Source organism: Paraphaeosphaeria sporulosa (assembly GCF_001642045.1).
Source record: "Paraphaeosphaeria sporulosa strain AP3s5-JAC2a unplaced genomic scaffold CC84scaffold_4, whole genome shotgun sequence".
NCBI lineage: Eukaryota > Fungi > Ascomycota > Dothideomycetes > Pleosporales > Didymosphaeriaceae > Paraphaeosphaeria > Paraphaeosphaeria sporulosa.
In genome coordinates, this window is record NW_017253363.1 from 2,942,602 (window position 1) to 2,969,009 (window position 26,408).

Sequence of the window (26,408 nt, forward strand, 5' to 3'; positions counted from 1 at the left end):
AGTCCTCCACAAGTCTTCCTTTTGATCATCATCACGAAACATCGCTGGCAGACAAAGTGATTCGAAATGCTTTATTCATTGCCCATAACTCCAATATCTATCCGACTTTGCGAGGCAGGACAAGACCCGCGGCGCATGCATACGACCACCGCTCGCTGAAGAAAACCTGGTATACCGAAGATGCAACCCAACCGAAGACGTGCCATGCGGAGCTAGACGTCCCTAGTCTCACCGTCTGCGGTACCTGACTTGACGGTCTTTCCAGTCTTCTTGATCTTCTCGAGGACGGTGTCGTAGCTGAGTGAATCTTCAGCGACAATCTCGGCGGACTGGGTCTCGAGAGACACGTTGTACGACTTGACGCCTGGAGACATGTGAGCTTTTGGCGGCCACGGCCACGGGAAGTATGCACGCACCATCGAGCTTCTTCAGCACGCGCTCCACGGCGCCGGAGCAGCCGCCGCAGCTCATGGCGACCTCGAACTTGTAGTTGTGTTCAGACATGGCGTGGTTTGCGCGTGGTGTTCGGTGCAGAGTAGAGCGAAGTGGGCTGGCGGGGTAGCTGGTGCTTGCGAGGATGCAGAAGATATGTGGTGTGGATATTGAGGCTAACTTTGGGAAGCGGGCCGCTTTATATGTTCGCGTACAACGTGAATAAGGGTTGCGCGAGTTTCGTAGACGTGTTGCAATCGGCTAGATTGCGCAATAGATTAGGGCTTCGCTGCTGACAATTCGCTTTGTGTGCGGGGAGTTGACACTTGCGGCGATTCACCAGCACGTCCGAAACCGCAAGGTGTCAACAGCCGCCACGAGCACCCAACCTGTGGCGCGAAACTTGCTCACTGTTTTGGCCGCGGATGCTCCACAGGCGCGGCTTACATCGTGCTGGGTACGAGTGCCATGTTTGCAGACGCAAATGCACGCAGACCATGGTCTACCGACTGCGAGTTGTCGCACATAATCATGCAGAGACGAGAATGCTGCTGGTCGAAGAGAGAACCAGGACGATGATGGTGCGCGCGTGCTTGCCCGCAGTGGCTGTAGCTTGCCCCACGCGCCCGGTCCCGCTGCAGACTTTCAGGGCCTCTGCCGACGTCACACTTCCTCTCAGCTTCCTCAGCGCAGCGGTAAACAATCCAGCACCCCGTGTTACGTAGCCCGCGATGGGTTCGTAAGTCAGCACTCCGCTCTGTTTGCACGCCCAGATCTAACCAAGATGCGCAGCAACATTCTCTTTCTGCCCTTCCGGCGCTCGCACTCTGTCAACCTCTCCGAAGCCATCAAGCAGTACATATCGTCCAAATATGATCAGCACCCGGACATGTTCACCAAGGACCTGGAGGCCATCGAGAAGTTGCGCTCGGTCGCTGTCCACGCCCAGGAGCCCCACGCCAGCAACATACCAAAGCTCCAGACGTACGCCGCCCAGCTCGTGTGGATAAGCGGAAAGTTCCCAATCGACATTGGCGTAGAGTTTCCATGGTATCCCGCCTTGGGATACAACACGAGCCGTCCTATATCTAGGAACAACCTCCGGTTCGAGCTGGCCAACATTGTGTTCAACATCGCCGCCATGTACTCGCAACTAGCCATGTCGTCGAATCGAAGCACGCCGGACGGACTGAAGGCTGCAGCCAACAACTTCTGTCTGGCCGCCGGCACACTCGTCCACCTACGTGATACCGTTCTCCCCGAGCTGCGCACCACTCCGCCAGAAGACATGGACACAATGACGCTGGAGTGCTTGGAAAAGCTGATGCTGGCCCAAGGACAAGAGTGTTTCTGGCAGAAAGCAGTCAAGGATGGCCTCAAGGACGCCACAATAGCGAAGCTCGCGGCTCGAGTATCGGACCTGTACAACGAAGCCAGCGAGGCAGGCATACAGTCAGATGCCATCAGCAGCGAGTGGATACATCACATGTCGGCAAAGCACCACCATTTCGCAGCAGCCGCCCAATTCCGCGCTGCATGCGATTGCTTGGAGAAGCGCAAATACGGAGAAGAGGTGGCGAGGCTACAAGACAGCTTGACATGCGTCAACGAGGCTCTCAAAGAGACACGTTACATCAACAAGATGGTGCTGGGTGATCTGAACGGACTCAAGAACAGGGTAACTGAAGACTTGAAGCGGGCAGAGAAGGACAACGACATGATATACCTACTCCCGGTCCCGCCAAAGGCAGAACTGAAGATTCTTGATCGGGCCAACATGGTGGTTGCTAGAGTGCCGAAGGAGGTCGCTGATTCCAACTCTCTGCTGGGCGACCATGGCGAACTTGGACCCGCGCTCTTTTCCAAACTAGTGCCTTATTCCGTTCATTTGGCAGCCAGCATCTATGCCGACCGACGAGATCGACTTGTGAACAGCAATATTGTCGAGGAGCTAGAGAAGCTGACAGCGGAGCTCCACGATATATTGAGGAGCCTGAACCTGCCCGGCTCGCTCCAGGCGCTTGAGAAGCCACTTGGCATACCCCCTGGCCTTATGGCTCATGCAGAAGAGATCCGGCAACAAGATGGACTGAACCGACTGCACCGCTCAATGAAAGATACCAAAAAGCTGAAAGAGAATGACGTGGCCATATTTCGTGAAGGTTGCAATCTCCTCAGCTCAGAGGCTGCCGAGGACGACGCAGCTCGACTAAAGTATGGAACCGATCGGTGGTCACGGCCAACGGCGCGGCTAGCCGCACCGAAATTGTACGGACAAATCGACGAAATCAATGGCTACTTCAAGGCTGCGGAAGGCAGCGACTCGATCGTTGGGACTAAGTTGACTGAGAATGAAAAGCTTATTGCTCTCCTCAATGGCTCCGACTATGATATCGAAAATTACGTGCCTAGTGGACGGCGGCCGGCCATCACTGGCGACGTGGAGAGAGAGGCTGGCAAGCTCCGGGGCTGTTTCAACGAAGTCAGCCGTCTCGAGAGCCGACGGCGACGAAAAGTGGAAGCGCTGCGTACAAAGGCGAAGCAGGACGACATCAGTACGTACTCTGCTCTTTTATCGATAATGCATGCTTACAGCCATACAGATCCCGAGCTACTGCGCGAAGCCGCTCGCTTAGAGCGGGAGTACCCTATGCAGAACATCGAGGCTGTACAATTTGAGACGCTGTTCGATAAGCGGCTGCAGATGTACGATGTTGACCAGGAGATGGTCAAAGAAGAAGGAAGAGAGCAGCAAGACGCGATACAGAGACTCCAGACCGCCAACGCCACTTTTGTGAACGCGCGGCGAGGTGACCAGTCCACCAAGCAGCGCGAACAGGCCCTGCAGAGCTTGGAAAACGCGTACTACAAGTACAAAGAGATTATTGCTAACCTCGACACCGGACGCAAGTTCTACAACGACCTCTCCAAGATAGTATCGAGGTTTCGGGACGATTGTCGAAGCTTCGTCTACCAACGGAAGCAGGAGGCTTCTCAGGTTGAGGGGTACGGTATGAAGAATCCCATTTGCAGGGCATGCTGACGGTTGCTAGGGACATTGCAAATTCGATGAGCGCGCTCAGCCTGCAGCAAGCGAACTCGAGCTCATTGCAGCAACAACGCCAGGAGGATGCCCAGAACCCACAGTATGGTGCAGCTGCTCACGCCGACGAACCTCTGGCAGCGCCGACGCCTACACGGGCCAGCGTGGGACCTGGCATGTGGACGCCAGAGATGCCCATTCGCTTTGCTGCAGTGCCGACGGCTTCTGGCGGCGCGCGCCCCACAAACGGGCCTGCGCAGGATGGTCGATGGGATCCTACGAAAGGTCTGAAGTTTGGATAAATGTCCGGCAGCACGAGCGGGGGTCTCATGTAGAAGCAAGACAGCCTCGTGCACTGGCACATTTTCCAGCGGCGATTTCCTCTGGGACTTCACTCGACATGCAAACAAGATACCAAGACCTACGGTGCATAACAGCTCACAAATACACTATAAATAAACCAGCGGCTGATGATGTAACCAAGCCGTTGTAATGAAAAAGCCGAACCCAGAGGTCGCGTGTGGGGTTGTGGACCATGATGTAGAAATCTGCCTCGTAGAGAGATGCGCCTTGCACAGCCCCCCGAAGCGGAACGAACCACGGCGGTGGGCCGTGATTTGACGTGAGGGGCGTGATGTAGTCGCTTACGGGGATTCGACGCGCCTGACAATGACATGAGGAGAGCATTTGGATAGTGTTCAAGATTATTGGAGCTGCCGGGCGGTTAGGCATGGCATAATGGTGTGCGAGTGCTGTGGTGGTTCCCACTTGTCGCAATATTACCCGTGGGTGTGATCATGTCGCGCCTGGGAAGCGTCGAGCGAATCGAGGACAAAGTCAAGACCTATATGCTAGTGCTGATGCCGCGAATGTAGGTACCGTTCGACTTTGGACGAGCTGCAGGGAGCCCCTTTCGCCACGCAGAGCGACATTGAAGCGCAAAGACACCGGCGTCGCAGCGCAAAGCTTGTGTCTTGAGCAGTCCCCATCTTTTCATGCAGTCGTGCGCTTGTCCCGATCCTTCGCGCTCTGTCGCCCACGCGGTACTGGTCGTGCTGGCCGCCCGAGCACCAAGCGCGCCGTTCACCGCGGGATCGTCGCGGGCAATCCAGTCGCCCGTCTCCTGTGCGTTTCAGCGGGCAGCGACGCTGCGACGAGGCACCGCCGGGGCGGGTGTTGACGTCGCGGCGTTACTTTTAGCAGCACGCGCTTCTGGATAGCGCCGTGGGCTGTGTTGGGTTGCGTCTCGACGGCCACAGGCCACAGCCACGGCTCAAGCCACGACAGCAGCCCGCCGCCCGGCCAGGAACCACTCAGAGGCCCCGTCGCGCGCCCGCACGGCCCGCAGCTGTGCGAAGAGCGTCGTCGCCGTCGCATCACCCCAGGAATAGACACCCGCGCTCGCTCGCAGCCCACGCACCATGGATCGCGGCCGCTCTCGCTCCCCGTCTCATATAAGGCACCCGTCCGCCAGTCCTGCCGGCCATCCGTTCGGCACGTCTGGGCTCGGCCTCGATCAATCGCTCTCGCCAGACCCGGGCTCCAGCTTCCACCCCGTCACCACCGCGGGGCAGCCCTACGACCAGCAGCAGTACCTGGCCACCACCGCCCAGCCGCCGCAGTTTGCGCACCCCGCCCTCGACCAGAGCTTCCTGCACGCCGCCCAGAGCAGCGCGCAGCCGCACCACGGCACCCCGAGCTTCGCGCCCCAAGGCAACAGCGCCGCGCCCGACCCGCTCAACATCAACAGCAGCAGCAACAGCAGCAGCAACCTCGACTTCAGCCTCTTCCCCGACCCCACCAGCGGCGCGCTCGGCCAGAGCCACGCCATCGACCCCTCCTTCCTCAGCAACTCGCTCGACCCGCAGCTGCTCGACTCGTCGCGCCCCCAGAACCACGCCATCGACCCCTCGAGTCTCATGAACCAGATGGCCACCACGCAGGCGCACTCCCCCACCCCGCCGCACCTGCTGCCCGGCATGAACCAGCGCAGCCCCAGCCCGCACGCCTCGCCCAACATGAACCAGGGCGCCTTCCCCTCGCCGGGCCACTCGCGCCATGCCTCGCTAGACCCCAGCGCCGCCTACGGACAGGCGAACGAGTGGGGCAACATGGCTGCGTTTCGGGGACACCGACGCACGCCCTCGGAGACGTACAGCGATGTCTCGTCGGCGCACGCGTCGCCCTACCTGGGCAACCAGGACAGCTTCGACGACGGCAACCCCTCGCCGCTGCTCAATGCCCAGGACCCCTCGCTTTTCCACGACGTCATGCAGTTTGGCCAGTTCAACCTCAACGACGCGCAGTCACACATCAGCCCCGGCCACAGCCCCCACATCTCCCCGCGACTGATGCCGCAGCAGCAAGCTCTCCCGCAGTTCCAGCCGGGCACCTTTGGCTTGGACCCCAACCTCCAGAACCAATACGCGCAGCAGGGCATGGGCACATATCAGGGACAGGAGCCGTTCCCAACCATCAACCAAGGGGGACCCGGGCCCGAGTTCGGCCAGGCCGACACCATGTCACCCCCAGAGATCAACATCGACTTCGCGCCGCCTTCGCGCCAAGCGAGCTTTGAGCCCCCAAAGCCGGATCTGCAGACTGATGCGCTTAGCCCGCCCGATAGATGTGAGTATTCCGCTTGGCATGCCTCTGCCATTACTGACAGCAAGCAGCACGCAGCCGAAACAGGATACGTGCCAAATCGGACCCCTTTAGCAGTGCGAGCTCCCGCGCCTCGACTCCGGGCCTCGACCCGCTCGAAGCCCAGAGGTCACTCTCGCCGGGTGCCGCAAAAGGCTCCCGCTCCCCCTCACCTGGTTCTACCAAATCTTCCCGTCGTTCCTCTACCTCTAGTGTGCCTCACCGTGACTACATCCTTGACCTCGCCGACCCGTCCCGGCCTTCGGGTGCGCCTGATGGCTCGAATACGAAGCGGACACAGAAACACCCCGCAACCTTCCAATGCACTCTCTGCCCCAAACGCTTCACACGTGCCTACAATCTCCGATCACATCTGCGCACCCACACCGACGAACGACCGTTCGTCTGCAGTGTCTGCGGCAAAGCATTCGCTCGCCAGCACGACCGTAAGCGTCACGAAGGTCTTCATTCTGGAGAGAAGAAGTTCATTTGCCGTGGTAACCTGAAGGATGGCAACAACTGGGGTTGCGGCAGGAGGTTCGCTCGCGCGGATGCTCTCGGCCGACATTTCCGTTCAGAAGCCGGTCGCGTGTGCATACGTCCGCTCCTCGAGGAGGAAGCCCAGGAGAAGGGCCACTGGGACGGCCAAAACCAGCCCATGGACAATTCCAACGGCATGTTTGCCCCCATGCCCCAGCAAGGCTACCCAGGCATGATGGCGCCGCAGCCAGGTTACGAGGCCTTCCCTTCTGTCAGCGGCGGCCTCGAGCCCGGCACCGTCCCGCAGTACGGTCTGCCCGCCGCGCTTCTAGCCCAGTACCCCGCACTCGCGGGCTTGAACTGGAATGAGCTGCCCGCCGGTGCGCCCGACGACGTCGAAGGCGACATCAGCGGGAGGAGCAGCTTCGATGCCAGCAGCGGAGGCGAGATGTTCGATGACGATGGCGAGTCGTATCCCGCGCAGCAGTACGGGTGGGCGAGCGACTACGAGACCAACGCCCGGTAGGGGATTTACGGCCTGTCCCACCTGATCTTCTACCTCCTTGACGTTGTCTGCTCACTACATGTTGCGAATGTATGCACCTCCGACAGCTGACCCGCGATTCGATGTTTTTTCACGGCTGATTTTACGATGTTGGACGACTTGATCTGATTCTGAGCTTTTGAACCCCCGATTTTCCTTCTATACTACTGGATACCACTGTCATTGCTGGTTGGTTCGGCTTTTTATGCGCGCGAAACGGAGAGGAGGTTGGTATACCCGGCCGGCCGATTGACGACGACCTTGACGAATGCGTGGGTGGGCTTGGAGTTTTGCTTTGCGTTGCACAGGGCGCGCTGTGCTGTGTGACATGTTATAGAGATAGAGCGCCATCTAATGCTATGGGTTGCTTACCCGGCCTTGCTGCTTCACGCCTTTCTGCTTCTTCTCATCTTTCAGCGTCTCATGCATGTTCCAGCCTGCGTGCTCCAGCCTGCTTGCTGTAGCGATGAACCCATCGCGACTCGGGACACGCCTAGGGCGCGAGGGATCCAAGCACGGGGCTACGGAAGCGGGCGCGCGTCCCTGCTGCTTCGCCGTGCTCGTTCTTGTCGTGCGTCTTCTGGTGCAAGCGGGAGATGCTGACGATGCGAAGTGGCTCAAGGTGAACGTGGCGGAGGTGGCGCAGTCGGATTGCGTGGCGGGCATTGGGGGCCGGGGCGGATGGCCGAGAGAAGTGGAAGGGGAGGGCGCGGACGGATGTGGGTTTGTTGCGGAGCGTGCTGCGAGGAGTGCGTGGGATCATGTCCATGAGCTTGGAGGAGGATGTGGTTGGGCTTAGTGGGGAGGGATGGGCTAGGTCTTGATGGTGGGTTTCAATGCTGCGACTGCAGTCTGGAGACGGGCTCGCGAGGAGAAGGGGGGATTGAACGTACGTGACCGATGGTTGGAGAGGGCGTAGCTGCTGGGTGGTGGCGTGGGTTGGGTGCGATCAAGGGACGAAGAAAGACACATGTTAGTAGAGGAGTGAGATAGGCAAGGAAAGGGTTGCTGCATGGTGAGTGTTACGAGGGAGGAGAAGGAATAGGTCACGTCGTTGCAATACAAAGGCTTCTGCTCCTCGGGTAATGGCCGTATGGGCGTTCGACGGCGCACTCAGGCTTGTCGACGACTCCCAAATCATGATTGGATCAAGAGACTCGCAATTCCGCATGCACAACTCAACTATCAACGATCTAGTCTTTGCATCGTCTCGTGGGCTGACTATAGTTAGGATCGAGATTACAATGATGTGATTGAACTTTTTCGAAAATCGGAGCCGAGTCTAGTACAACCCGTATTCCTTGACGAATGTTGACGATCTCGTGGATGAGATAATGAAGTCCGCGCCGGCTGCAAGTATTAACTCAGAACGTTGCACAATGACGAGTTCAAACATGACGAGTTCAAACACTCCAAAATACTATAAATTACAGTGCTTCGCAGTGGGACCATGAATTTCGTGAAGGTATCTCCTCATCTGCTTGGTATGGGTGCTTTTGGGAAACTCACCAACGTCCTTAGTACACTGTCCGAATGAAAACGGTCTGATCAAAGCCTAATCGGTCAATTTTAGTCCTGAAGAGACGGTCAAGAAACTAGAGATCTGCACGAGGTGGGCTGCTACAGAGGGTGTGGATAAGGCCATCGAAGATCATGGAGTCGACGTCATTGTAGCTTCTGCTGATAGCTTCTTCGCGGTTGTACCTGCCGGCGCCCGTAAGTTTCCATCAACATCGTACATACCTAGTCACATAAACTCACAAGCATGATATGATACCCGCTAGCTTCCACCCCATTCAGCTATGTGGAGAGCAGTGGCCGTCCTTATGGACTCCAAGTCATAGCCAAAGCGAAAGAGGAGGACAAGATCATTAAGTTCATGAGGATGTGGGAGAAGACAGTTGAACCGCAAAGAGTGCCCACTCTCAGTGTACTATGACAAGCTTTTCGGTATTCGCTAGGGCATGGTACATCTCCTGTGATCAAATTTGACAAACGTCCATGCAAGACTATCCCGAATATACATGTCAGCTGCCAGCTGCCATGCGCTACCATCATCAGTGCAGCCGTTTAATCGTATATGGTTGGCCGAAGTTGTGAAGAATCCAGAACTGCATACTGTCTGGTTCATCTCCAGTCTACCTTTCATCATTGGTTCTAGCATACCAGTACTTCGCATAGAAAATGACTTGAAGACCAAGAGCGCCGATCTTTGATTTAAAGGAGTAAAATACACCGTGGATAGTCAAACTTAGGAAAACTCAGCGTTGTGGTCATGCAGGGCGATCGGATGACCAATGATTTCTCCAAACGCCAAAATATCAAACCGTTATGATACATTGGCATCATAACAAAGGTCATGAAGAGGATATGACATCTTTTTCACAAGATACTGAGAACACCACTGACCTTCACCAACCTGATTGTTCCACACGTTTATTCACATATCCAGGTCCTTGTAAGCCTCATGCTCACTGCGAGTCATTTGCATACAAAGAGTACGGCTCAGATATAGCAGTAGGTTCATAAGCTCGAAGCGAGGCTCAACATGAGTAGCTCACGCAACCCCTGGGACGACCTTCGTCACTCCGTTGAGCAAAATGTGCGCACCATGTCATTTGGTAGCAACGAGAGGCAACAGAAGTATGTTCGTCAACATGTGTTCGAAGTTTTACGGGATTTGCAAAGAGTATGGAAGCTGGACAAACGTGACTCAACCCGTAGTCAGACACAGGTCGAGAGAGTACAGTTACGTGACGCTGTTCTAAGGAGGGATTTTAAGAGGCTGTTTGTATTGGCGATATACACTAACACCCCTCTCAAAATGCTTAACATTCTGCTGCACAGAGGATTCTCTGACGACGACTTGCCTTTCACAAAGCTAGATCGAGGACCGACTCGCGGGCGAGATTCCCAAGTTCACAGACTGGGGTCGCGCGAAGGTTAACGAACTTGAGCCGGGTGGAGACAGCCCCAAGAGCCCACCTAGACTTACCCCTCCGTATCGCCCGCCTGGAGTTGATGAAGATCGCGATGAGCCTGCTTCTAGGCCTCACGATATCTGGACCCTTGGATTTGTCTTTGTCGATATGCTCGTCTGGTTTAATGGTGTCCCTCACTCACATTAGACTTATCGCAAGAACCGCAACAATGGACAGAATAAGGACTATTGGGAGGTGAAAGATGGATCAACTAAGCTTCGTGCTGCGGTCGCATCGAGATTTGCGGATTTGAACACTCAGGGTGGATAGATGAAAATGTGGGTAAACGCGATAGAACAAATGCTTCATATAGACTCAACGAAGCGCGTTGCAATCGACGATGTTCGTGGTAGCCCTAGAACCTAAAGTGCAAGATGGCGGAGCAGGATCAAGCTAGTTATGGTGGCATCGTGCATGGAGCGAGGTGGCACTTGAGTAACTGGTGGTTTCCTTGTAATCTGCCAGAGCTCAAATTTCTAGCGACACTTCACCAATGGTCTTCCCAGCCTCATTAATCTCGTACGCATTCTTTACACCTGCTTCATAAAGCTTCAGATTCTGTGTGTTATGGCATATCACCTCCCCGTTGTCCAGCCGGTCTTTCAGCTGCTCAAGGATCTTCTCCATGACTTTCCGGTTCCACGCCATAGTACGGCTTGGTGCCCATAAGCGCCCGCACGAAGGTAAAGATCTTTACCATAAACCGAGTCCCATAGATCGGCATCTCTTGGTCCTGCAAAATAGAGCAGACTTTGTCGAACGGCGCCAGTACCTCAGCGGTAGGCCCGAGGTAGCCTGAAGTCGGAGTATGCGTGATGAAAATGTGCTTAATCAGAATGTCTAGCCCCAATTCTTGCACGTGTTACAATTTCCTCGCAATGATTGACGGTATGTGTGGTACCTCCAACGTCTTTGGGAAATTTGATCGTCTCTTCTCTGAAGGCCGCCGTTACCACGAGCACCCGCCGCCCGATCTGGTTTGCAACAGTGCCGCACCTCCCCCGCCTTTGATGATAATAAATCCGCGTTCTCGCCTTTCTGGATCTCCAGACGCTCTACTAGTGCCTCACACGCCGTGACCTATGCCAATGGCATACTGGCAGCTTGGCCCCAATCCAAGCTCTTCGGTTTCGATGCTACACCCCGCGAGTCGACGAACTGATATTCCGCATTGCTGCCTTGCCGAATGGGGGAGCCGGCATAGTAGACCTCGCCTCCAGCTCTGGACTTCTTGACAAGTGGGCCGGTGTTTTCAGCGATACCAGCTGTATCGAACCCAAAGATCTGAGGAAGTCCGGGAGCTCGGTCGTAGTAGTCTGAGTAAGCAACGTACACAGCTGCTCAGCCTTTTGTATCCACTGGATTCACCGGACAGGCTTTGATCCGGACGAGGATGTCGTGGCCTTGCGAGATCGGGGGTTTCCCTACTTTGATATTATGGAGGGTATCGATGTCGCCACGCTTCGTGACAGTGATGGCACGGAACGTTGGGGTAGTAGAAGTCACGTTCGAATTATGCAAATTAGAGAAAGCATATATTTTGAAGGAGCTGTATCTTGCGCATCTTCTGGTAATGCTGGTCCCGGATGCCGGTGCAACTCAAGATGACCGACATGCCTGAAACACCTATCCCTGCTTGTTATTGACCGTCTTGTATGCTCCACATCACCAGATAAAGGACTCCAGGAGTACGCAAGTCTGACTGCCCCATTTGGATAAAGCGTAATGAAGTGGCCCAATGATCGGCGCGGCGGTGGGGCAACATAGCATGAGAGACCCAACTAGAGCGCGAGTCAGCTCGTTGGCCGCAAAGCCAAAAGACAGTGCGTGTTACCCGTGCGTAGGCATCCGGGCAGGGCATGTGTAGGTCGATAAGAAAACCCCTACTTCTGGACCGAGTACTACAACCACGAACACCCGCACGCAAAAATTCGTGATTTGGTTGCAGCTCATACTTTCGTGCCATACGTGATCAAAACAATTATCAGGCTCATATTGCCTGTGAATCGCACCAGTCCTTCTTCCAGATCCAGAAATGGCCACCGAAATTACCCTCCAGGTCAGACCAGCGACCCACGATGCCGAACGGAATGACAATGCCGTTATATTGCCAATCCCAAGCATGTTGCGTATAGTGTTTTACAAATTCGACCCGGCCATCGTGGTGGAACTCCCCGCAAATGGTGAAGGGTCCATACGAGTCGAAACCAGAACTTTCTGAGCAGTCGATGTGGCCCTTTGGTTCCGAACGCTTGTCGGATTCCCCAGAAGGTTTAGCAACGATGTTTATGTCATTCATGGGGGGGCCGACAAGAGCAAAGTGTCGATGATTTACCAGTCGTTGATCTGTGTAGTACTGTACAACACGTGAGCAGTCGTATTTGAAATGCTCAGAACTTGATACTTACGCCCATCCAAGTACCTGTCAAGAAACCGGACTCTGTCATCTTTGAGATATGGCATTTCGAGAAAGCTTCGGCACTGTCCCGAAATACCCAAGGAACTTCCATGAAGGATCGAAAGGGTGTTCTTGATGGGACAGGGAATGGGATCCGTCCGAAGAGGCCACTGCCCAAGATGCTATAAAGAAACGGTATGATGCAGGTTGATCCTTGAGCAAGATCGAAGCTGCTGGAGCCCTGACTGACATCCGGCGGCTTTAGACCCCAGCACAGACTAAACATGTACTCTGTGGACATCTTCGCGATCGATTCCTCTATCTCGAAGGGTGTATAAACATCCCCACTCATGCTAGAGACATTCTGCAAGGCAAAATATGCCAGACAGAAACCAACATTGATGAAGCTGGCCATGCTGCTATAGTCGAGCCTCTTGCCGAGTTGCAGATGAGCGGGTAACAGTGAGGTATCCAGCATGTATTTGCAGCTGGGGTGGTGCCAAGCCAACAATTGAGGTAGCCATTCATCGATATCTGGAAAAACAACATCCCGCGAACCGACGGACCTTTCTTTTGCAATCCACACAGGTTCGCATCTTCCGCATGCTCGTCCCACTGCATGCTCAACAGCTCGCTCAACGGCGCAGGCCAAGCGCACAGTGTCAGGGAGGGAGGCGCCCTTTAGAATATCGTACCCTTCCGGCCAGAGTAGCAATTCGGCCCGTGGGTCGTTGAAGTCGTGCGCGAGTGAATACAGGGCGACGTCTCTGAACACGACGCGGTGGTTGCAGGCGTCGTGTAGCTTGCGGCTGACACGCGCCAGTGTGAGAACCGAAGAACAATTCAAAAAGCTAGCAATGCGCTGCAAAAGCTCAACAGGAAGGTCCAGCAAGTACGCCATCATTTGCACATGTGTTTTGATGAATTTTGGTCGGTTAAAGATGATATACTTCGATGCGAAGTCCGATCCTGCACAATCACCGACTGCGCACGTAGATAATGCCCCTAACTTTAGCGTCCCCAGGTTCAGACTAGCGTGAATTATGCCACTATCACGTCACGGGAGCCAGCACCTCAACACACCTCAATGTACCATTTGTCCTACAATCAACGCCATCATAGGCAACGCGCGCTCTTAAATACAGTGTTTTCGTGTCGCACTGACTCCTTTGTCAACATCCCACCCGTTGTTGTACTCTCTTGATCAATATATCTGTGACTGTACAGGCCTGTGGGCAGCCTCAGGGCAGGTGAAGTGTCATCGACCGAGGTAGAAGCCAGCAACGCACGTGAACATTGAGTTTGTACCTCCAACGTATAGCTGAGTCTTGCATCAGCGTCAGTGGTAGGTCACGAAAGGCAAATATCTGAATGCGCCTCACGCGTCTTACTCTGACGTCTTACTTTGATGTCGTACTCGCACACTCCACAGCGAAAAAATCATACATAAAACATGCCACAGTATGTACCGGGCTCCTCATGCTGGCCTGACAAAATGTGTCACGACCTAGGGACATTTACGACTCTGCGCTGCACGGATGCATTACCACAATAGACGGCATGCGGGGTTGTCCTTGACAACAAATTCCTGATGCTCACTTCAAGATGACGAATCAGACGAACGGTCACCAGGAACCGACCAAAGATGTTTATTATGACACCAAGCTGCCGGGTCGTGGCGTCTGGATCTGCACCGAGCCGCGCACTATATCAGGGATTATTGCCCCCGCACTATGGATCTCACTTAACCCTGCGCGCATCAAATTGCCTTCTCACCACGCGACATTACTCCGACCCACAGCTCAGGGCTGAGACCCAGTGCTCTAAATTATGTACTCGGGGCCTACACAGTGCTGATTCGCGCTGCACATTACATACGAGGATGTGGTATTATTCGCTGACATCGCTACCGACTTTATCCCGGAGGAGAACATTCAAGAAGCTTGAACATGAGCGCTCAAGGGTACAGTTCTCGGAACTTCGACTCAGATTCCGGGTGTCTTGTTCCTAAGAATAGCACGCAATCTACTGTATTACATGGACACACAGCGAGGCAAGACCTCGAACTCCACCGCGCCGAAGGTGACTTTAAGCCTATGCGCTCGATTGCAGTCTATAGAGCTCCAGATCTAACGTAAGACGACCAGGCGGGTATTATCAATACGAAGCGGTAGATGAAGCAGGGCTCACAGCTTGTATTCCTGACCAAGATCTCAATTTAGCAGCATCTTGCACCGCTCAATGAGGACACTTTCAGGGCTCAAACTCCACCTACGCCTCACAACGACTTCAATCAAGGCCAACCTCTCATGCCATGATTTCAAATCAACACCTCAACATGAGCAAAGCCAAGTATTGAAAATCGGATCAACACTATCACTTCATCTGATTTCAACTCTACGCTCATATCAGAATCATCTCAACGAGGCCTCGGCTGCAGGCGAGAGACTCATGACAACTGACTTGCAGATGAAGAAGCTCCTTCCAGCAGGCTTCGTCGGTCTAGACTCACAGAGTGGGTAGAAGGTCAAGTATAAGAATCACTCATTGCCGTTTCAACAAGAACCACCAACTTTGAGAGAATTCATTACAAAAGGACAACCATCATCATCATTCAACCCATCAACCACCATGCGCTACACAACGCTCCTCCTTCTCCCCACCATTGCCCTCGCGGCCCCAGCCCCTCTCCCAGTCCCCCAAGACAAGCCCTCCGGCCACGAAGTCGAAATCACAGCCGTCACCTACGGCGGCACCGGCTGTCCCGATAGAACGGTGCAGGGCCTCCTCTCAGACGACAGGACCACCATCACGCTGTCATTCGACCAGTACACGGTGCAGTCCGGCCCCAACATCCCGGCCACCGAGCGCCGCAAATTCTGCCAGCTGCAGCTGAAGCTGAAGTACCCGAGTGGGTTCCAGTATAGGTGAGCAGCAAGAAGATGGAGAAGGGAGAGGAAAAAGACATGGAGGCTAACGGACGACAATAGTGTTTTCGGTGCGGATTACCGCGGGTATGCGAGTCTGGAAAAGGATGTAACCGGCACGGCGCAGAGCACGTACTATTTCTCTGGACAGCAGAACCAGGTATGCGTCCCCACACGTTGTCGTCTTCCACAACCCCAACCAGCAGCGTGCTCGAGTCCTCGCAACCCCTCGTCCCCGGCACTAACACATCTCACCCAGACCGTCATCCCCACGACCTTCAAAGGTCCCATGGAAGGCAACTACCTTAAGCACGACGAAGTCGACGCGGGGTCCACCGTGTGGTCGCCCTGCGGCGAGCAGGGTATGCTCAACATCAAGTCCGAAGTGCGCATCGTGCCGTTCACGGCGAAGGGGCTGAATCTGCTGACGGTGGATACCGTGGATGCCAAGTTTAGCCAGAAGTACTACGTGCAGTGGCAGCGGTGTGACGGTAAGACCGGAGGCGGGTCGGGTGGGATGCCAATTGGACGGCCGCCGGTGGATTTGGGTAGGATCTGAGGATTGGGCTCGAGAGTTTTGAAGTCTAGGGGGTACTTAGTGTAGCATCGTGCAATGGAGTAGGGTTTTATGTATGTGTATTGGCGTTGACGCGTGCTGTTCGGTGAAGCTCTGATTACGGCTTGCGGGTTTGACGATCACCGAGATTTTATCCTTTTCCTCCTCGCGAGCGCCTTTCCACGCTACAACGTTACAGCTTTAGGGCTCATCGGACCCTTTATTGTTTGTATTGATCATGTCCCATGTGCTGATCTCAGGCGCAACGGGAACTGCAGGCGTAGATCTGGAAATCCCGAGGCACTGCTCTCTAGATCGCAGAATCGAGATCCTCTTTAGTGATCGTGTTGATTCATGGTGAAATCACGTTCAAGCGGTACGGGGCCATCTGGAGCCTCCTGGCGCCTTTGCCGATGGCTGAAGAATCGTCCTGATGCTGGATATCGATCCGGTCTTGAGCTCGCACCGATGTTGGGGCCTGAGAGCGTAAACTTACGTGCATGTGAGGTCAGTGATGTGCTGTCGGGGCTTATAGATTATCCGCAGGATGCTGGCCAGATACAACAGGTGCGTGTTGTTCAGAAGCGCGCGTTATCGACAGCGTCGATGAGATCTCGTGTAGCTCTGGAATGTGATCACAGTGAGGGATGCCGCTAGGCCCGGTAGTACGAAGCACGTACGCTAGTGTAGCGTTCCACGTGGTGCAGTATCGTCGCTGACTGGTCCATACCCATACGATCTGGACTTTTCACACGATGAAAATCTTCGTGCGGCACAGCAAAAGTAAGTTTGACACTTTCTCATAGAGGTACGCCTGGTTCAATTGGGGCTCGGCTTCTTGCGATTGCCGTGTGGGCTGAGGTCAGAGACTTCTCGAGGAGACTGGATTGGGTGCCGAGATCTGCCTCGCATACACCGGTTCCAAGTCACCGGATATCTCTGCTCGCGTTGCAGAACGCAAGCGGAAGCGGGGCTTAGCCTTTGTAGGACTAAGACGGTGTTGTTCACTTGGAACGCAAGGTCACTATGGCGGCGATGATTCCTGTTGCCAGCACCAATCAGACATACGAACACATGGTTCTCGCTCGCTTCATATGTGATGTCTTTCCGACAAGTCCCGTTCTGGGCGTTGGCAGTGTCGCTGTTCGGAAATTCGAAGACGCATGAAGGACCGCGAATTCGTCAATGCCGTGGACATCAGGTCGTAGCAAGCGGCCAGGGTAGCCTTGTCCAACATGATGGCTGAATGGGGAACGACTAGACAGATTCCATTGGTTCCAAAAGGCCAGTCAGTGTCAGCCAAAGTCCCTTGCGTGTTGCTATTGCGAGGGGGGCAGGAGACACGGGCGTCCTTTGCCTGACTGTGATGTCCTCGAGGAGAACCCGCAGATGCAGAGACGTGGTGGAATTCGCCAACATAGCATGTTTCCAATAATGCGATGGTGGGGTGACAGGATGCAGCTGCAGTGCACGGTGCAAACGCGCGACGCTGGTCCAGAATGGGGGTTCGGGAGCCGCGCGTAAGCAAGGCAGAGGGTGTGCAATACAAAGCCAATGGTGCTGTGACGCAGGTTGTGCTGGGAAAATTCTCGCTGTCTGAGAAGCTAGATGGGTGGTGCATGTGGACGCCCACGGCGGGCGCCGGTGCCTGCAGGAACCACTGGACCGGGTGCATGGGTCCTGTCCGCGAGGCTCTTCTCGGACCCATGTGTAAACGCAATCCCGTGTGCGCAGGCATGGCGTCGAGGAGCGTGGAGTGCGTGCGGGTGCCAACGGCACGTGTGGCCGCGGTGCACGTAATAGACGGGCATGGCCGCACGAAGTCAAGAGACGCCGAGCTGAACAAGACTCGACAAGCAATCAGCGCGGCAGCAGGCGGTGCAGGCGGCCTTCACCTGCGGCCTCGTTTGCGGCTGGCGTGGGGAGGGCTTGGCGTGGTAGAAACACGTGGGGCGCTTGATTGGCTGCACGAAGTCGCGATGCTCGCGCACTCTCGTTCAATGTCGGTCGCGCCTTCCCAGCGCAGACGTAGCGGCACCCAGCAGCGTCCAGAAGGCGACGCCCCGGCAGCGAAACATGCATCGACGCTCGCTCACGGCCGCGCCCAGCGCTGCTCAACACCCCCCGTGCCCTGTCCCGAGTACCCTCATTCGTCGGCACCACCCAGCTTGATGCCAAGTGCACCTCCTTGGCATGCCACCTTCGCCCGTGTTTAATATATAAGGCGTGAGGTTGAACCCGGCCCTCAGCTCCTTGGCTACAGTCTTCGCACTTCTTGTCCTTCCTTACCTCCTCCAGGGCGCTTGGTACCAAGCTCGGCAAAAGCTTCAACCATGGCCAACAAGACCTCCGGCGGGAACAACGCGTTCCACAACTTCCACAATGACTTCGCCCACATCGAAGACCCCAACGAGCGCCGTCGGCTGGCCCTCGCCGAGATCGACAAGGCCCCGTTCGGCTGGTATCACGTTCGTGCAGTCTTGGTGGCCGGTACGTGACGCTCCGGCACGATGTGAACATGCCTCTGGCATGCTTGCACCATGCCTCGCCCTGCTGTTGCGGACCACGCTGACTCGGTATTCGCGCGTCTAGGCACTGGTTTCTTCACCGACAGCTACGACATCTTCTGTGTCTCGTTGCTCTGTATCATGCTGGGCATCGTCTACAAGCACGACAACAAGGGTGTCTTGTTGACCCCCCAGGATACTGCCATCAAGCTGTCAACCTCGGCCGGTACTGTCATCGGTCAGGTCGGCTTCGGTGCCCTTGCCGACATTGTCGGTCGCAAGAAGATGTACGGTCTCGAGCTGATCCTCATCATTGTCGCTACGCTTGCTCAGGCCCTCACCGGCCCGGGCCCAGGGACTAGCATCGTTGGTTTGATCATCTTCTGGCGTGTACTCATGGGCATTGGTATGCATTCGCGTATCCCCGTCACCCTTGATCCCCAAGCTAATTCCAGTAGGTATTGGCGGAGACTACCCTCTTTCGAGCATCATCACATCCGAGTTCGCTACCACCAAGTGGCGTGGTGCAATGATGGCCGCCGTCTTCTCCATGCAAGGTCTCGGACAGCTTGGCGGGGCCCTCGTCATGCTCTGCTTGACTGCTGGTTTCAAGGACTCTCTTTCCACCGCAGTCAAGACCAAAGCCACCGCAGGCGTTCCTGCGACCACAAACTACCAAAACTGCACTGGAGAATGCGCCGTCTCTGTTGACAAGATGTGGAGAGCTCTTATCGGTATGTCCTGTTTGCAAGCACATGTGACGACCGTGTAATCATGACTGACACGTCACAGGTATTGGCATCGTGCCCGCCGCGATTGCTCTCTACTACCGTCTCACCATCCCTGAGACCCCACGTTACACCTTTGACGTTGCTCGTGACGTCGAGAAGGCTAACGCTGATACGGAGAAGTACCTCTCAGGCAAGTACGGCGAGGGCCACCCCGATGAGATCCAAGCTGTCGCCGCTCGTCGTGCTTCCGTCGAGCAACTTCACGTGCCCAAGGCTTCATGGTCCGACTTCTTCCGCTTCTACGGCAAGATCCGCAACGGCAAGATCCTATTCGGAACTGCAATGTCCTGGCTGTTGCTCGACGTTGCCTTCTATGGGCTCGGTTTGAATGCTTCCACCGTCCTTACGGCTATTGGCTACGGAAGCGGTGCCAACGCCTATCACCAGCTGTACAACCTTGCCGCTGGTAATGCCATCCTAACCTGTGCCGGTGCTATTCCTGGATACTGGCTTGCTGTGGCCACCATCGACACGGTTGGTCGCAAGCCCCTCCAACTGATCGGCTTCAGCTTCCTCACCATCCTCTTCATCGTCTGGGGTTTCGCCTACCACCACCTGTCCAGCCATGCGATGCTTGCCATCTACATCCTCATCCAGCTCTTCTTCAACTGGGGACCCAACACTACCACTTTCATTGTACCCGGCGAGTGCTTCCCTACCCGTTACCGTTCGACCTCGCACGGTATCTCTGCCGGCTCCGGAAAGATTGGATCCATCATTGCCCAGGGTGCCATTGCTCCTCTGCGCACTCGCGGTGCCGTCAAGAGTGGAGACTCTCCATGGCTCAACCACGTCATGCAAATCTTCTCTGCTTTCATGTTCGCCGGTGTCTTCACCACGCTGCTCATCCCCGAGACTAAGCGCAGGACGCTTGAGGACCTTGCTATGGACTGGGACATGGGTGATGAGAGCATTACCGGAGCGCCTGCTGTCAACAAGTCTACGGACGCCAACAGCGACGAGCCCCACGAGCCCAAGACCGTTTAGGATATGGAGCGTCGTGGAGGAAGTGTAGCGCAGGGGTGGGCGCTTTTCAGTCACTTCTGCCAGAGGATATAGCCTTGGCGAAGTCCGTGTATAATTTAATACTCTGCATACCCCGTTAGGCCAGATTGTATGTACCATCGGTCGCTTCAATGTCAATACTACTTCATAACTTGAACTTCGATACTTCCCTCTTCGCGTGTTCTCGACAATATTTCTGAATGCTCACCGCTAACGCAACCTCATGAACTGTGGTCTTGTCTTGGAGATATGAATTGGCTCACATTAGCAGGTCATAGCAGAAAGCTTGCCTCTGTAAGTTTTATCATGCTCTCTCATGCTCACCTTCAGACGCTACACTTTGCTACCCTTCGCGTTCCCACCCGCGCCTTCAGATCTTCGACCCTTTCACAGTCTTTACCACCCAGTCCACCACATCCTGCTGGTACTGCACAAAGTACTTCAGGTGATTCTCCAACGCCAGAGGACTGCTCGACTTGGCGCAATACTGGTCCCCCTCGTTGCAGTAATCCCTCAGCACGCCCGCATACTGATCAATGCCCACCTTCAGCTCTCCGTCGCGCAGTGCCTCAGGCTGGAAGTCCTTGCCCGCGCCCACCGAGTAGGGCTCACTCGGGGACCTTCTAACGGTGCCGAACGTGACCACCGCTGCGACTGCGCACTGTCAGCTTCTTTCCCGCGCAAAGCAGAAATCCATCCCAATAAGAGAATCCGGGGATGGGAGAGTTCTTACCCTTCGTACCCGGCGCCTGGCCTCGATCAAGACCTTTGTTGGCCTCCTGCGTGCACAAATCGAACAACGGCCCCCCGCCTCCCCCAAGCAAATCCTGCGTCACCGTTGCCCCCTGCGAAAAACCCATCAACACGACCTTGCTCGCCGGACACCTTGCAACGTACTCTTTCAGCTGCGTCTGCCCATTCCGCACACCCGTCGCCGCGCTCTCGCACCACGACGTGGCTGAGATGTACCGGTTGGCAGCGGGGTACGAGACGTCTTCGTAGCCGCACTGCGAGTCGCCGCCGAGCGCAGTGCAGACCAGCGACGTGATGTTGCCGAGGCGGCCTGGGTACGGTTCGTCGGTACCGCGAGTGAGGAAGATGTGCGTAGGGGTGCAGGAGGTGGTGCGGTAGGCGGCGATTTCTGGGACGGCGCTGCACTCAATGTCGGGGGAAGGAGAGTCGCAGCGTTGGGCGGTCGCGGATGCCGCGAGGGTGGAGAGAAGGAAGGCGTGGTGGCGCATTGTGGGAGACGGGCGGAATGGTATGGTATGGTATGGTATGGTATGGTATGGTATGGTATGGTATGGAATGGAATGGGATGGGATGGGATGAATAGTGTAGAGGTGTGTGTGTTCTTGCGAGAATCGGGGCCTGCACCAGGTTCACGGCGAGGCTGCGAAGACGAGTGCTGGGCAATTCGAGAAAGGAAGTTAGTATACCTAGCTGCCCACGCGTCTTTGCAAAGAGGCGGGATGTGACCTGAGACAGTAAGGCTGATCACGCTGTCGGTCGACCGTCTGTGTACAGTGGACTCCTAGAGAACGACCACACGATCTAACTCTTTTGTGTCCAGAGTGGGTCGAACTGGCAATGTGTGTCAACGAGTAGGAGTGCCGAGTGCCGAAGATCTGCGCTTGCGCGTGTAATTTGGGGTTTGGCGCTCCACTTTTTCCAAGCGCATGGATTTACTCGTACGGGATGCACTCGCGTCACAATTTCTTGGACGGGCATTGTTGGTACCGACAAGGCATCCTACTATCAAGATAACCTTTGAAACTGTTTCCTATCAATGCAAGACGCAGTAATGCGGCTGATGTCCGAGGGAGCTTCCAGATGTCCATTATTTGTATGCAACTTTTTCTTATCAATACAGCTAGCACGTGAATCCAATTATGTACCAAGAATCGCTCTCTTCAGGGCCAGAGAATATATCTAAGTCTAAACCATCTTGCCCATAGTCTTGCCGCCCATTTCAACGCGAAATCGTATTGTTCATCGGAGCCAGGCTCTCGCTCAGCGGTCTTAACGTAGTTAAATCGCTGTCCAGAATGATGTACTTGACCTTAGGCATGGCACCAGCTTACCATGAATTAGCACATTGAACATGAAGTGAGGGTAAAATGAGGGTAATCACGTTTCCAAACTCCTTTCTCGAGGATAGGGAACATCCAGACACCCTTTCAAACCTTCGCAGCTTGCCACCCTTTGGGCACTTGGTAGCCTTCTTCTTCTAACCCCTTCTTTGGCGTCGTGTTCTTAGGCGTCTTTTAGGCGCAGTCTTCTTCGTTGTTTCTTTTCGGCTTCGTCTTGCGCGTAGGCTTGCTCGTGGTCCTGGTCCTGCTGCCTCCACTCCTCCCACGGAATCGAGTTCGTTGGCCACAGTGGAGTTTCCGGCGCTATACCCCGTTGGGTTAGGTCGCTCAATTTCGCCCCCAGGACAGTTTCACCAGTGGGAACCTTCGAATTATCTTCAATTGGAAAACCGGATGGATGTGGAGTAGGTGTGTAGGTCGAGACTAGTACTTATCTATTAATAGGGTACAAGAGCATGTGCGAGTCCGTAGTTCGATGGTGGAGGTAGTGTAAATTATGATCGAGGGGACAGCAACGTAGGATCAATGACTGCACATGCGCGATGAGAAAATCCGAATGTGTCGCATATATGTCCTTGGAGCTTTTCATACATAATATGCTTGAAAGGATCACACAATGTGCACGCACGGCAGCTGAAATATATCCCATGGTCCCATGCTATACAGGTCTTCCTTCGAGTAAGAGCACATCAGAAAGTCTGGTCGTCTCTGCTGATAGGAACAAGATCTCCCTTGCCCTGTGATTGTGGGTTAGTATAATATAGTCATAAGACCACAGGAGCACAACGTACCTTGAACACCTCCACTATATCCGCCTGTTCACTCAGCATAAATCGGCTGGCCTGATTTCCCACGTCAGCCAGCTTCCTCCATCTCTCCAGACACTCCTTTTGTCTTTTGTCTCCATGGGCCACCTCGGGCTGCTTCCAATGGCCCTCGGAGAAAGAGATCAACGTCGTGATCTTCTTTTTGGGAATGTCATATACTGCAGAGACTACGGTTCCTGTTTCTTCGAGCCAATTGATCTGCCACAGCTCCCCGGGACGGATACATTGGTACGTTGCTCGTTGGTAGTTGATCCTGCCGGCCATAGGGCCACCATGGATGGCGTATACCACGCGGTCATCTGAGAAACACCAAAGCTCGTAGCGCCACTTCTCTGGATTGCCGTTTCTGTCCTGGGCATCGTAGTCGTAGATGAGGTGCGTGTCTTTGATGTCTTTGTCGAATGAAGCGTGCAGTGGCGTGTTGGTGAGAAAGTCGGGAAGATTATCGCCGGGCGCCATGACGGGGGATTTCTTTGATGGGGGGATCAAGGCACGAGTACGGTAAATTTAGTAAATGCTGTCGATGAATTTATCTTATGTCTGTAAGAACGGATGAAGGGAATGGCCAGCGCGGAAGCGGCCGGAGAATATCGATGACGTAACAGCACACGTACATGCACGCCCACCGAGCTAACGCGAGTAGTGACCAAGGCACCAACTAACAATGATGCTCAGGTTTTCTTTGATACCACCCTTGTGTATATGATTTGTCACCCGTAAAGGTAGGGACGATGTTACGAAGACTCACGTTTGCTTCAACACGGGTATGTCGCCAAGAAAGCTACTGCATTTTCCTCTTTTGGCACAGGCAAAGGTATCCATCTGATACTACCTAGCCAAGCAAAGAAAGGTATTGACTCCTCTCGGCGACATATCTGATATATCCTGCGTCTATACATCTAAATTTGCTTTTCGAAAGCAGACTTGGTTCGCGGCTGCGTAGTGATGAAATTTTTGATGCTGTCGCTATCGCAACCAGTTGATGCAAAGCTGGACTTTATAACTATGCTGACTTTTTTGTGATGCCGCTGGCCATGATACCTTCTTAACTCTTGTTGTGCCTCAGATAAGTCGAGTTCAAATTTGTCGAGTTCGGCCAATCTTGAAGCCGGATTCCTCCACATTATAGCACTGTGCGCGTATTTGTTCCTTCATTAGAACTCGTGATCGAAAATCCGAATACGGGACAGCCATTCACGCAGAAGTGGTTCGAAGACGGGTCCATTAGTACAAACAACCTCAATGAAGGTTTCACGCACTGCCTATTGGCTGGCTTACTTAATATCAATAACCGGGCTCTTAGCATTGCTAGCACTGAGAATAGTGGCAGTGTAGCATATTGTGACAATCAAAATATATCGCAAAACTCATGCAACACAAGTGAAGTTACTTCCGGAGAAGAGAGCGATGAAACCCATCTTCTTCCAAGTTACGTTCTTCACAGGCCACAGTAATGGTATGGGATTAGACAGAAGGTAATAGTCTGTTGCAACATTGGTGATGAGAGCGACGAAGATGTTGATGTTGGAGATTATGGGCTGGGCGAGATTACTTGGGTTCGGAGATATTTGCCAATTCTTGGTCAATGGCTGGCAGTCCAGAAGAACTGCAAATATCAATCCAACCCAGGTAACTCCGACTATCATAAAGCCAACGTTGATGCGGGTCTTATAGAAAGACAATCCGTTCTATAAATAGGTCAATACCTGTAGACTAAATGTACGGGATCCTCTACACGTACGGTAAGTCGCATGTAGTGCGCACAGCAGGAGGCTTTCAAGGCCCATAAAATTGCTGCGTATACACACCATCTAGTTGGCCATCCTCTAATCTTTCACATAATGTTGGGTCTGTGGAAAGATTTTCTAGCAAAATGTGGGCGGGAGAGGGTGAGTTGATCCACATCGCGAGGCGAGCAATGCATCTGCAGTAATGGCTTAGACAGTCACCCTGCATTAGCTTCCTCGCTAAGACTTGTCGTGTATAGTAGTTCCTGGATCTGTCAATTTTAAACGTGGTACGCTACGTTGTCATAACGTTTTAGCGGCAAGACACGGGAACTGTTAGTGATTGTTCATCACCTTGCTCACCGCACCCGCACAGAGGACCAAGATGTCCAATTTTCCAAGTTCCTGGCCCTCATCGCGATAGGTGCGTTCATCAACCACAAACATGCTGGTACAGTTCAGCAAAAACTCGAACATCCAGAGCAGGTAGTCTTACTGCTTGAGGAAACGTTCTAGCATGGATAAAGTGGGAAGCAATAAGATCCCAAGCTCTTATACATAACCAAATGCCATATATTTTCAAGCTCTATCGACGTGCCCATATCTGTGGCTGAATCCGAGAGGCCTGGAAAATCTACCATCACGATTACGTCGGTATCATCGCGAGAAGTCCGGCAATGAATACACATAGCCAGACAAAAAACGAATTGTCTTTTAGGGATTGTAATTTATGAGGCTCGGGCTGGATTTAAGCCGAGCCGCTGCTGAATTTTCACAAGATAGTGTCGGAGGCCTTTTGGGATCGCTCCCCATGTTCTGAAACAATTTCCTGCAAATTACAGTCACGCCGCCCTTGCCCAACCCCCTAAAAGATCTTATCGGCTACAGCAGTGATGCTCTTGTGGTTTCTGATACGCAATATTCCAAGCGAGAGGTCGAGATTTGGGGGGGCTGATCTATTATGCCGACACCCGAGTCAAATCAACTTCCTCTGCCTCTCCTTCATCCTCTGTTCTTTGACCGAGGCCATAACGATGGAGAGACCACAACTCTAAGGGTCTTAGAACTGGCAGTTAGAGTACAGCTTTCGCAAAAGCAGCAACGGTCGGAAGTGAGGTATCCTTGTCAGGGCTGACTTGGTACTTGTATGTAGCTTCATGGAAGCGTGGGCCTGCGTGCGCAACCTCATCATCAATTCTACGTTTTGCTCTGTGTCTGCCAAAGGCGAATATTGGGTTCTGGATTGAATTTTAGATAAGGTTTATCAACGAATCGTCTCAGGATGCTCGAAGTACTAAGAGCTAGATTGAGTAGACAAATAGAAAGTAATATTTAAGTGCTCTAGGATAGGCCACAGTGGCACTAATGAGATAAATCCAGAAAGTAGCCCTAATTCGCATATCGGAACAGCGGAGTCTTGCCGCCCATATCCAGTAATGCTTCTATTTTGACAA

The 26,408-nt window shown here is 54.0% G+C and overlaps 9 protein-coding genes across 9 annotated transcripts; 4 read left to right on the forward strand and 5 right to left on the reverse strand.

Moving 5' to 3' along the window:
• Window positions 1–50: 50 nt before the first annotated feature.
• CC84DRAFT_1163817 (uncharacterized protein) lies at window positions 51–562 on the reverse strand. Its single transcript, XM_018178344.1, has 2 exons — window positions 417–562; window positions 51–364 (listed from the first exon to the last, which is right to left on the reverse strand). Exons 1-2 carry the CDS (start codon window positions 502–504, stop codon window positions 213–215), a joined length of 240 nt encoding a protein of 79 aa, XP_018038069.1. The 5' UTR covers window positions 505–562; the 3' UTR covers window positions 51–212.
• A 315-nt stretch (window positions 563–877) lies between these two features.
• Window positions 878–3,845, forward strand: CC84DRAFT_707116 (BRO1-domain-containing protein). The gene is made up of 4 exons (XM_018187122.1): window positions 878–1,171; window positions 1,225–2,973; window positions 3,028–3,438; window positions 3,486–3,845. Exons 1-4 carry the CDS (start codon window positions 1,164–1,166, stop codon window positions 3,775–3,777), a joined length of 2,460 nt encoding a protein of 819 aa, XP_018038070.1. The 5' UTR covers window positions 878–1,163; the 3' UTR covers window positions 3,778–3,845.
• A 1,549-nt stretch (window positions 3,846–5,394) lies between these two features.
• CC84DRAFT_1090029 (uncharacterized protein) lies at window positions 5,395–7,124 on the forward strand (the record flags this gene model as incomplete). Its single annotated transcript, XM_018174338.1, has 2 exons — window positions 5,395–6,103; window positions 6,151–7,124. 2 exons carry the CDS (start codon window positions 5,395–5,397, stop codon window positions 7,122–7,124), a joined length of 1,683 nt encoding a protein of 560 aa, XP_018038071.1.
• Window positions 7,125–12,113: 4,989 nt separating this feature from the next.
• On the reverse strand, window positions 12,114–12,936 carry CC84DRAFT_1216624 (uncharacterized protein; the record flags this gene model as incomplete). Its single annotated transcript, XM_018182824.1, has 2 exons — window positions 12,114–12,479; window positions 12,532–12,936. 2 exons carry the CDS (start codon window positions 12,934–12,936, stop codon window positions 12,114–12,116), a joined length of 771 nt encoding a protein of 256 aa, XP_018038072.1.
• Window positions 12,937–15,071: 2,135 nt separating this feature from the next.
• On the forward strand, window positions 15,072–16,054 carry CC84DRAFT_1163822 (uncharacterized protein). The gene is made up of 2 exons (XM_018178345.1): window positions 15,072–15,448; window positions 15,512–16,054. Exons 1-2 carry the CDS (start codon window positions 15,153–15,155, stop codon window positions 16,005–16,007), a joined length of 792 nt encoding a protein of 263 aa, XP_018038073.1. The 5' UTR covers window positions 15,072–15,152; the 3' UTR covers window positions 16,008–16,054.
• Window positions 16,055–17,996: 1,942 nt separating this feature from the next.
• Window positions 17,997–20,464, forward strand: CC84DRAFT_1163824 (inorganic phosphate transporter 1-6 /Pi cotransporter). The gene is made up of 4 exons (XM_018178346.1): window positions 17,997–18,494; window positions 18,597–18,917; window positions 18,970–19,245; window positions 19,304–20,464. The coding sequence occupies exons 1-4, from the start codon at window positions 18,338–18,340 to the stop codon at window positions 20,287–20,289; spliced, it is 1,740 nt and encodes a 579-aa protein (XP_018038074.1). The 5' UTR covers window positions 17,997–18,337; the 3' UTR covers window positions 20,290–20,464.
• Window positions 20,465–20,677: 213 nt separating this feature from the next.
• On the reverse strand, window positions 20,678–21,808 carry CC84DRAFT_1144467 (alpha/beta-hydrolase; the record flags this gene model as incomplete). The annotated part of the gene is made up of 2 exons (XM_018176459.1): window positions 21,041–21,808; window positions 20,678–20,955 (listed from the first exon to the last, which is right to left on the reverse strand). Exons 1-2 carry the CDS (start codon window positions 21,546–21,548, stop codon window positions 20,678–20,680), a joined length of 786 nt encoding a protein of 261 aa, XP_018038075.1. The 5' UTR covers window positions 21,549–21,808.
• A 1,048-nt stretch (window positions 21,809–22,856) lies between these two features.
• On the reverse strand, window positions 22,857–23,786 carry CC84DRAFT_1118264 (uncharacterized protein). Its single transcript, XM_018175516.1, has 2 exons — window positions 23,192–23,786; window positions 22,857–23,137 (listed from the first exon to the last, which is right to left on the reverse strand). Exons 1-2 carry the CDS (start codon window positions 23,684–23,686, stop codon window positions 23,090–23,092), a joined length of 543 nt encoding a protein of 180 aa, XP_018038076.1. The 5' UTR covers window positions 23,687–23,786; the 3' UTR covers window positions 22,857–23,089.
• An 808-nt stretch (window positions 23,787–24,594) lies between these two features.
• CC84DRAFT_1088163 (uncharacterized protein) lies at window positions 24,595–25,037 on the reverse strand (the record flags this gene model as incomplete). Its single annotated transcript, XM_018174242.1, has 2 exons — window positions 24,595–24,915; window positions 24,969–25,037. Coding segments are annotated over 2 exons (390 nt in total), but the record flags the coding sequence as incomplete, so codon positions are not given.
• Between the last annotated feature and the right edge of the window lie 1,371 nt (window positions 25,038–26,408).

Excerpts from the sequence above, each read along its gene's own strand:
- CC84DRAFT_1118264 (XM_018175516.1), bottom strand. The coding sequence starts at position 23,686 with ATGGCGCCCGGCGATAATCTTCCCGACTTTCTCACCAACACGCCACTG. Across the intron at positions 23,138-23,191 it reads ATATAGTGGAGGTGTTCAAG|GGCAAGGGAGATCTTGTTCC; the intron begins GTACGTTGTGCT and ends CCACAATCACAG.
- CC84DRAFT_1163824 (XM_018178346.1), top strand. The coding sequence starts at position 18,338 with ATGGCCAACAAGACCTCCGGCGGGAACAACGCGTTCCACAACTTCCAC. Across the intron at positions 18,918-18,969 it reads GCGTGTACTCATGGGCATTG|GTATTGGCGGAGACTACCCT; the intron begins GTATGCATTCGC and ends TAATTCCAGTAG. Across the intron at positions 19,246-19,303 it reads GATGTGGAGAGCTCTTATCG|GTATTGGCATCGTGCCCGCC; the intron begins GTATGTCCTGTT and ends GACACGTCACAG.
- CC84DRAFT_1163817 (XM_018178344.1), bottom strand. The coding sequence starts at position 504 with ATGTCTGAACACAACTACAAGTTCGAGGTCGCCATGAGCTGCGGCGGC. Across the intron at positions 365-416 it reads CGTGCTGAAGAAGCTCGATG|GCGTCAAGTCGTACAACGTG; the intron begins GTGCGTGCATAC and ends ACATGTCTCCAG.
- CC84DRAFT_707116 (XM_018187122.1), top strand. Across the intron at positions 2,974-3,027 it reads GCGCTGCGTACAAAGGCGAA|CCATACAGATCCCGAGCTAC; the intron begins GCAGGACGACAT and ends GCATGCTTACAG. Across the intron at positions 3,439-3,485 it reads GAGGCTTCTCAGGTTGAGGG|GGACATTGCAAATTCGATGA; the intron begins GTACGGTATGAA and ends GACGGTTGCTAG.
- CC84DRAFT_1163822 (XM_018178345.1), top strand. The coding sequence starts at position 15,153 with ATGCGCTACACAACGCTCCTCCTTCTCCCCACCATTGCCCTCGCGGCC. Across the intron at positions 15,449-15,511 it reads CCGAGTGGGTTCCAGTATAG|TGTTTTCGGTGCGGATTACC; the intron begins GTGAGCAGCAAG and ends GGACGACAATAG.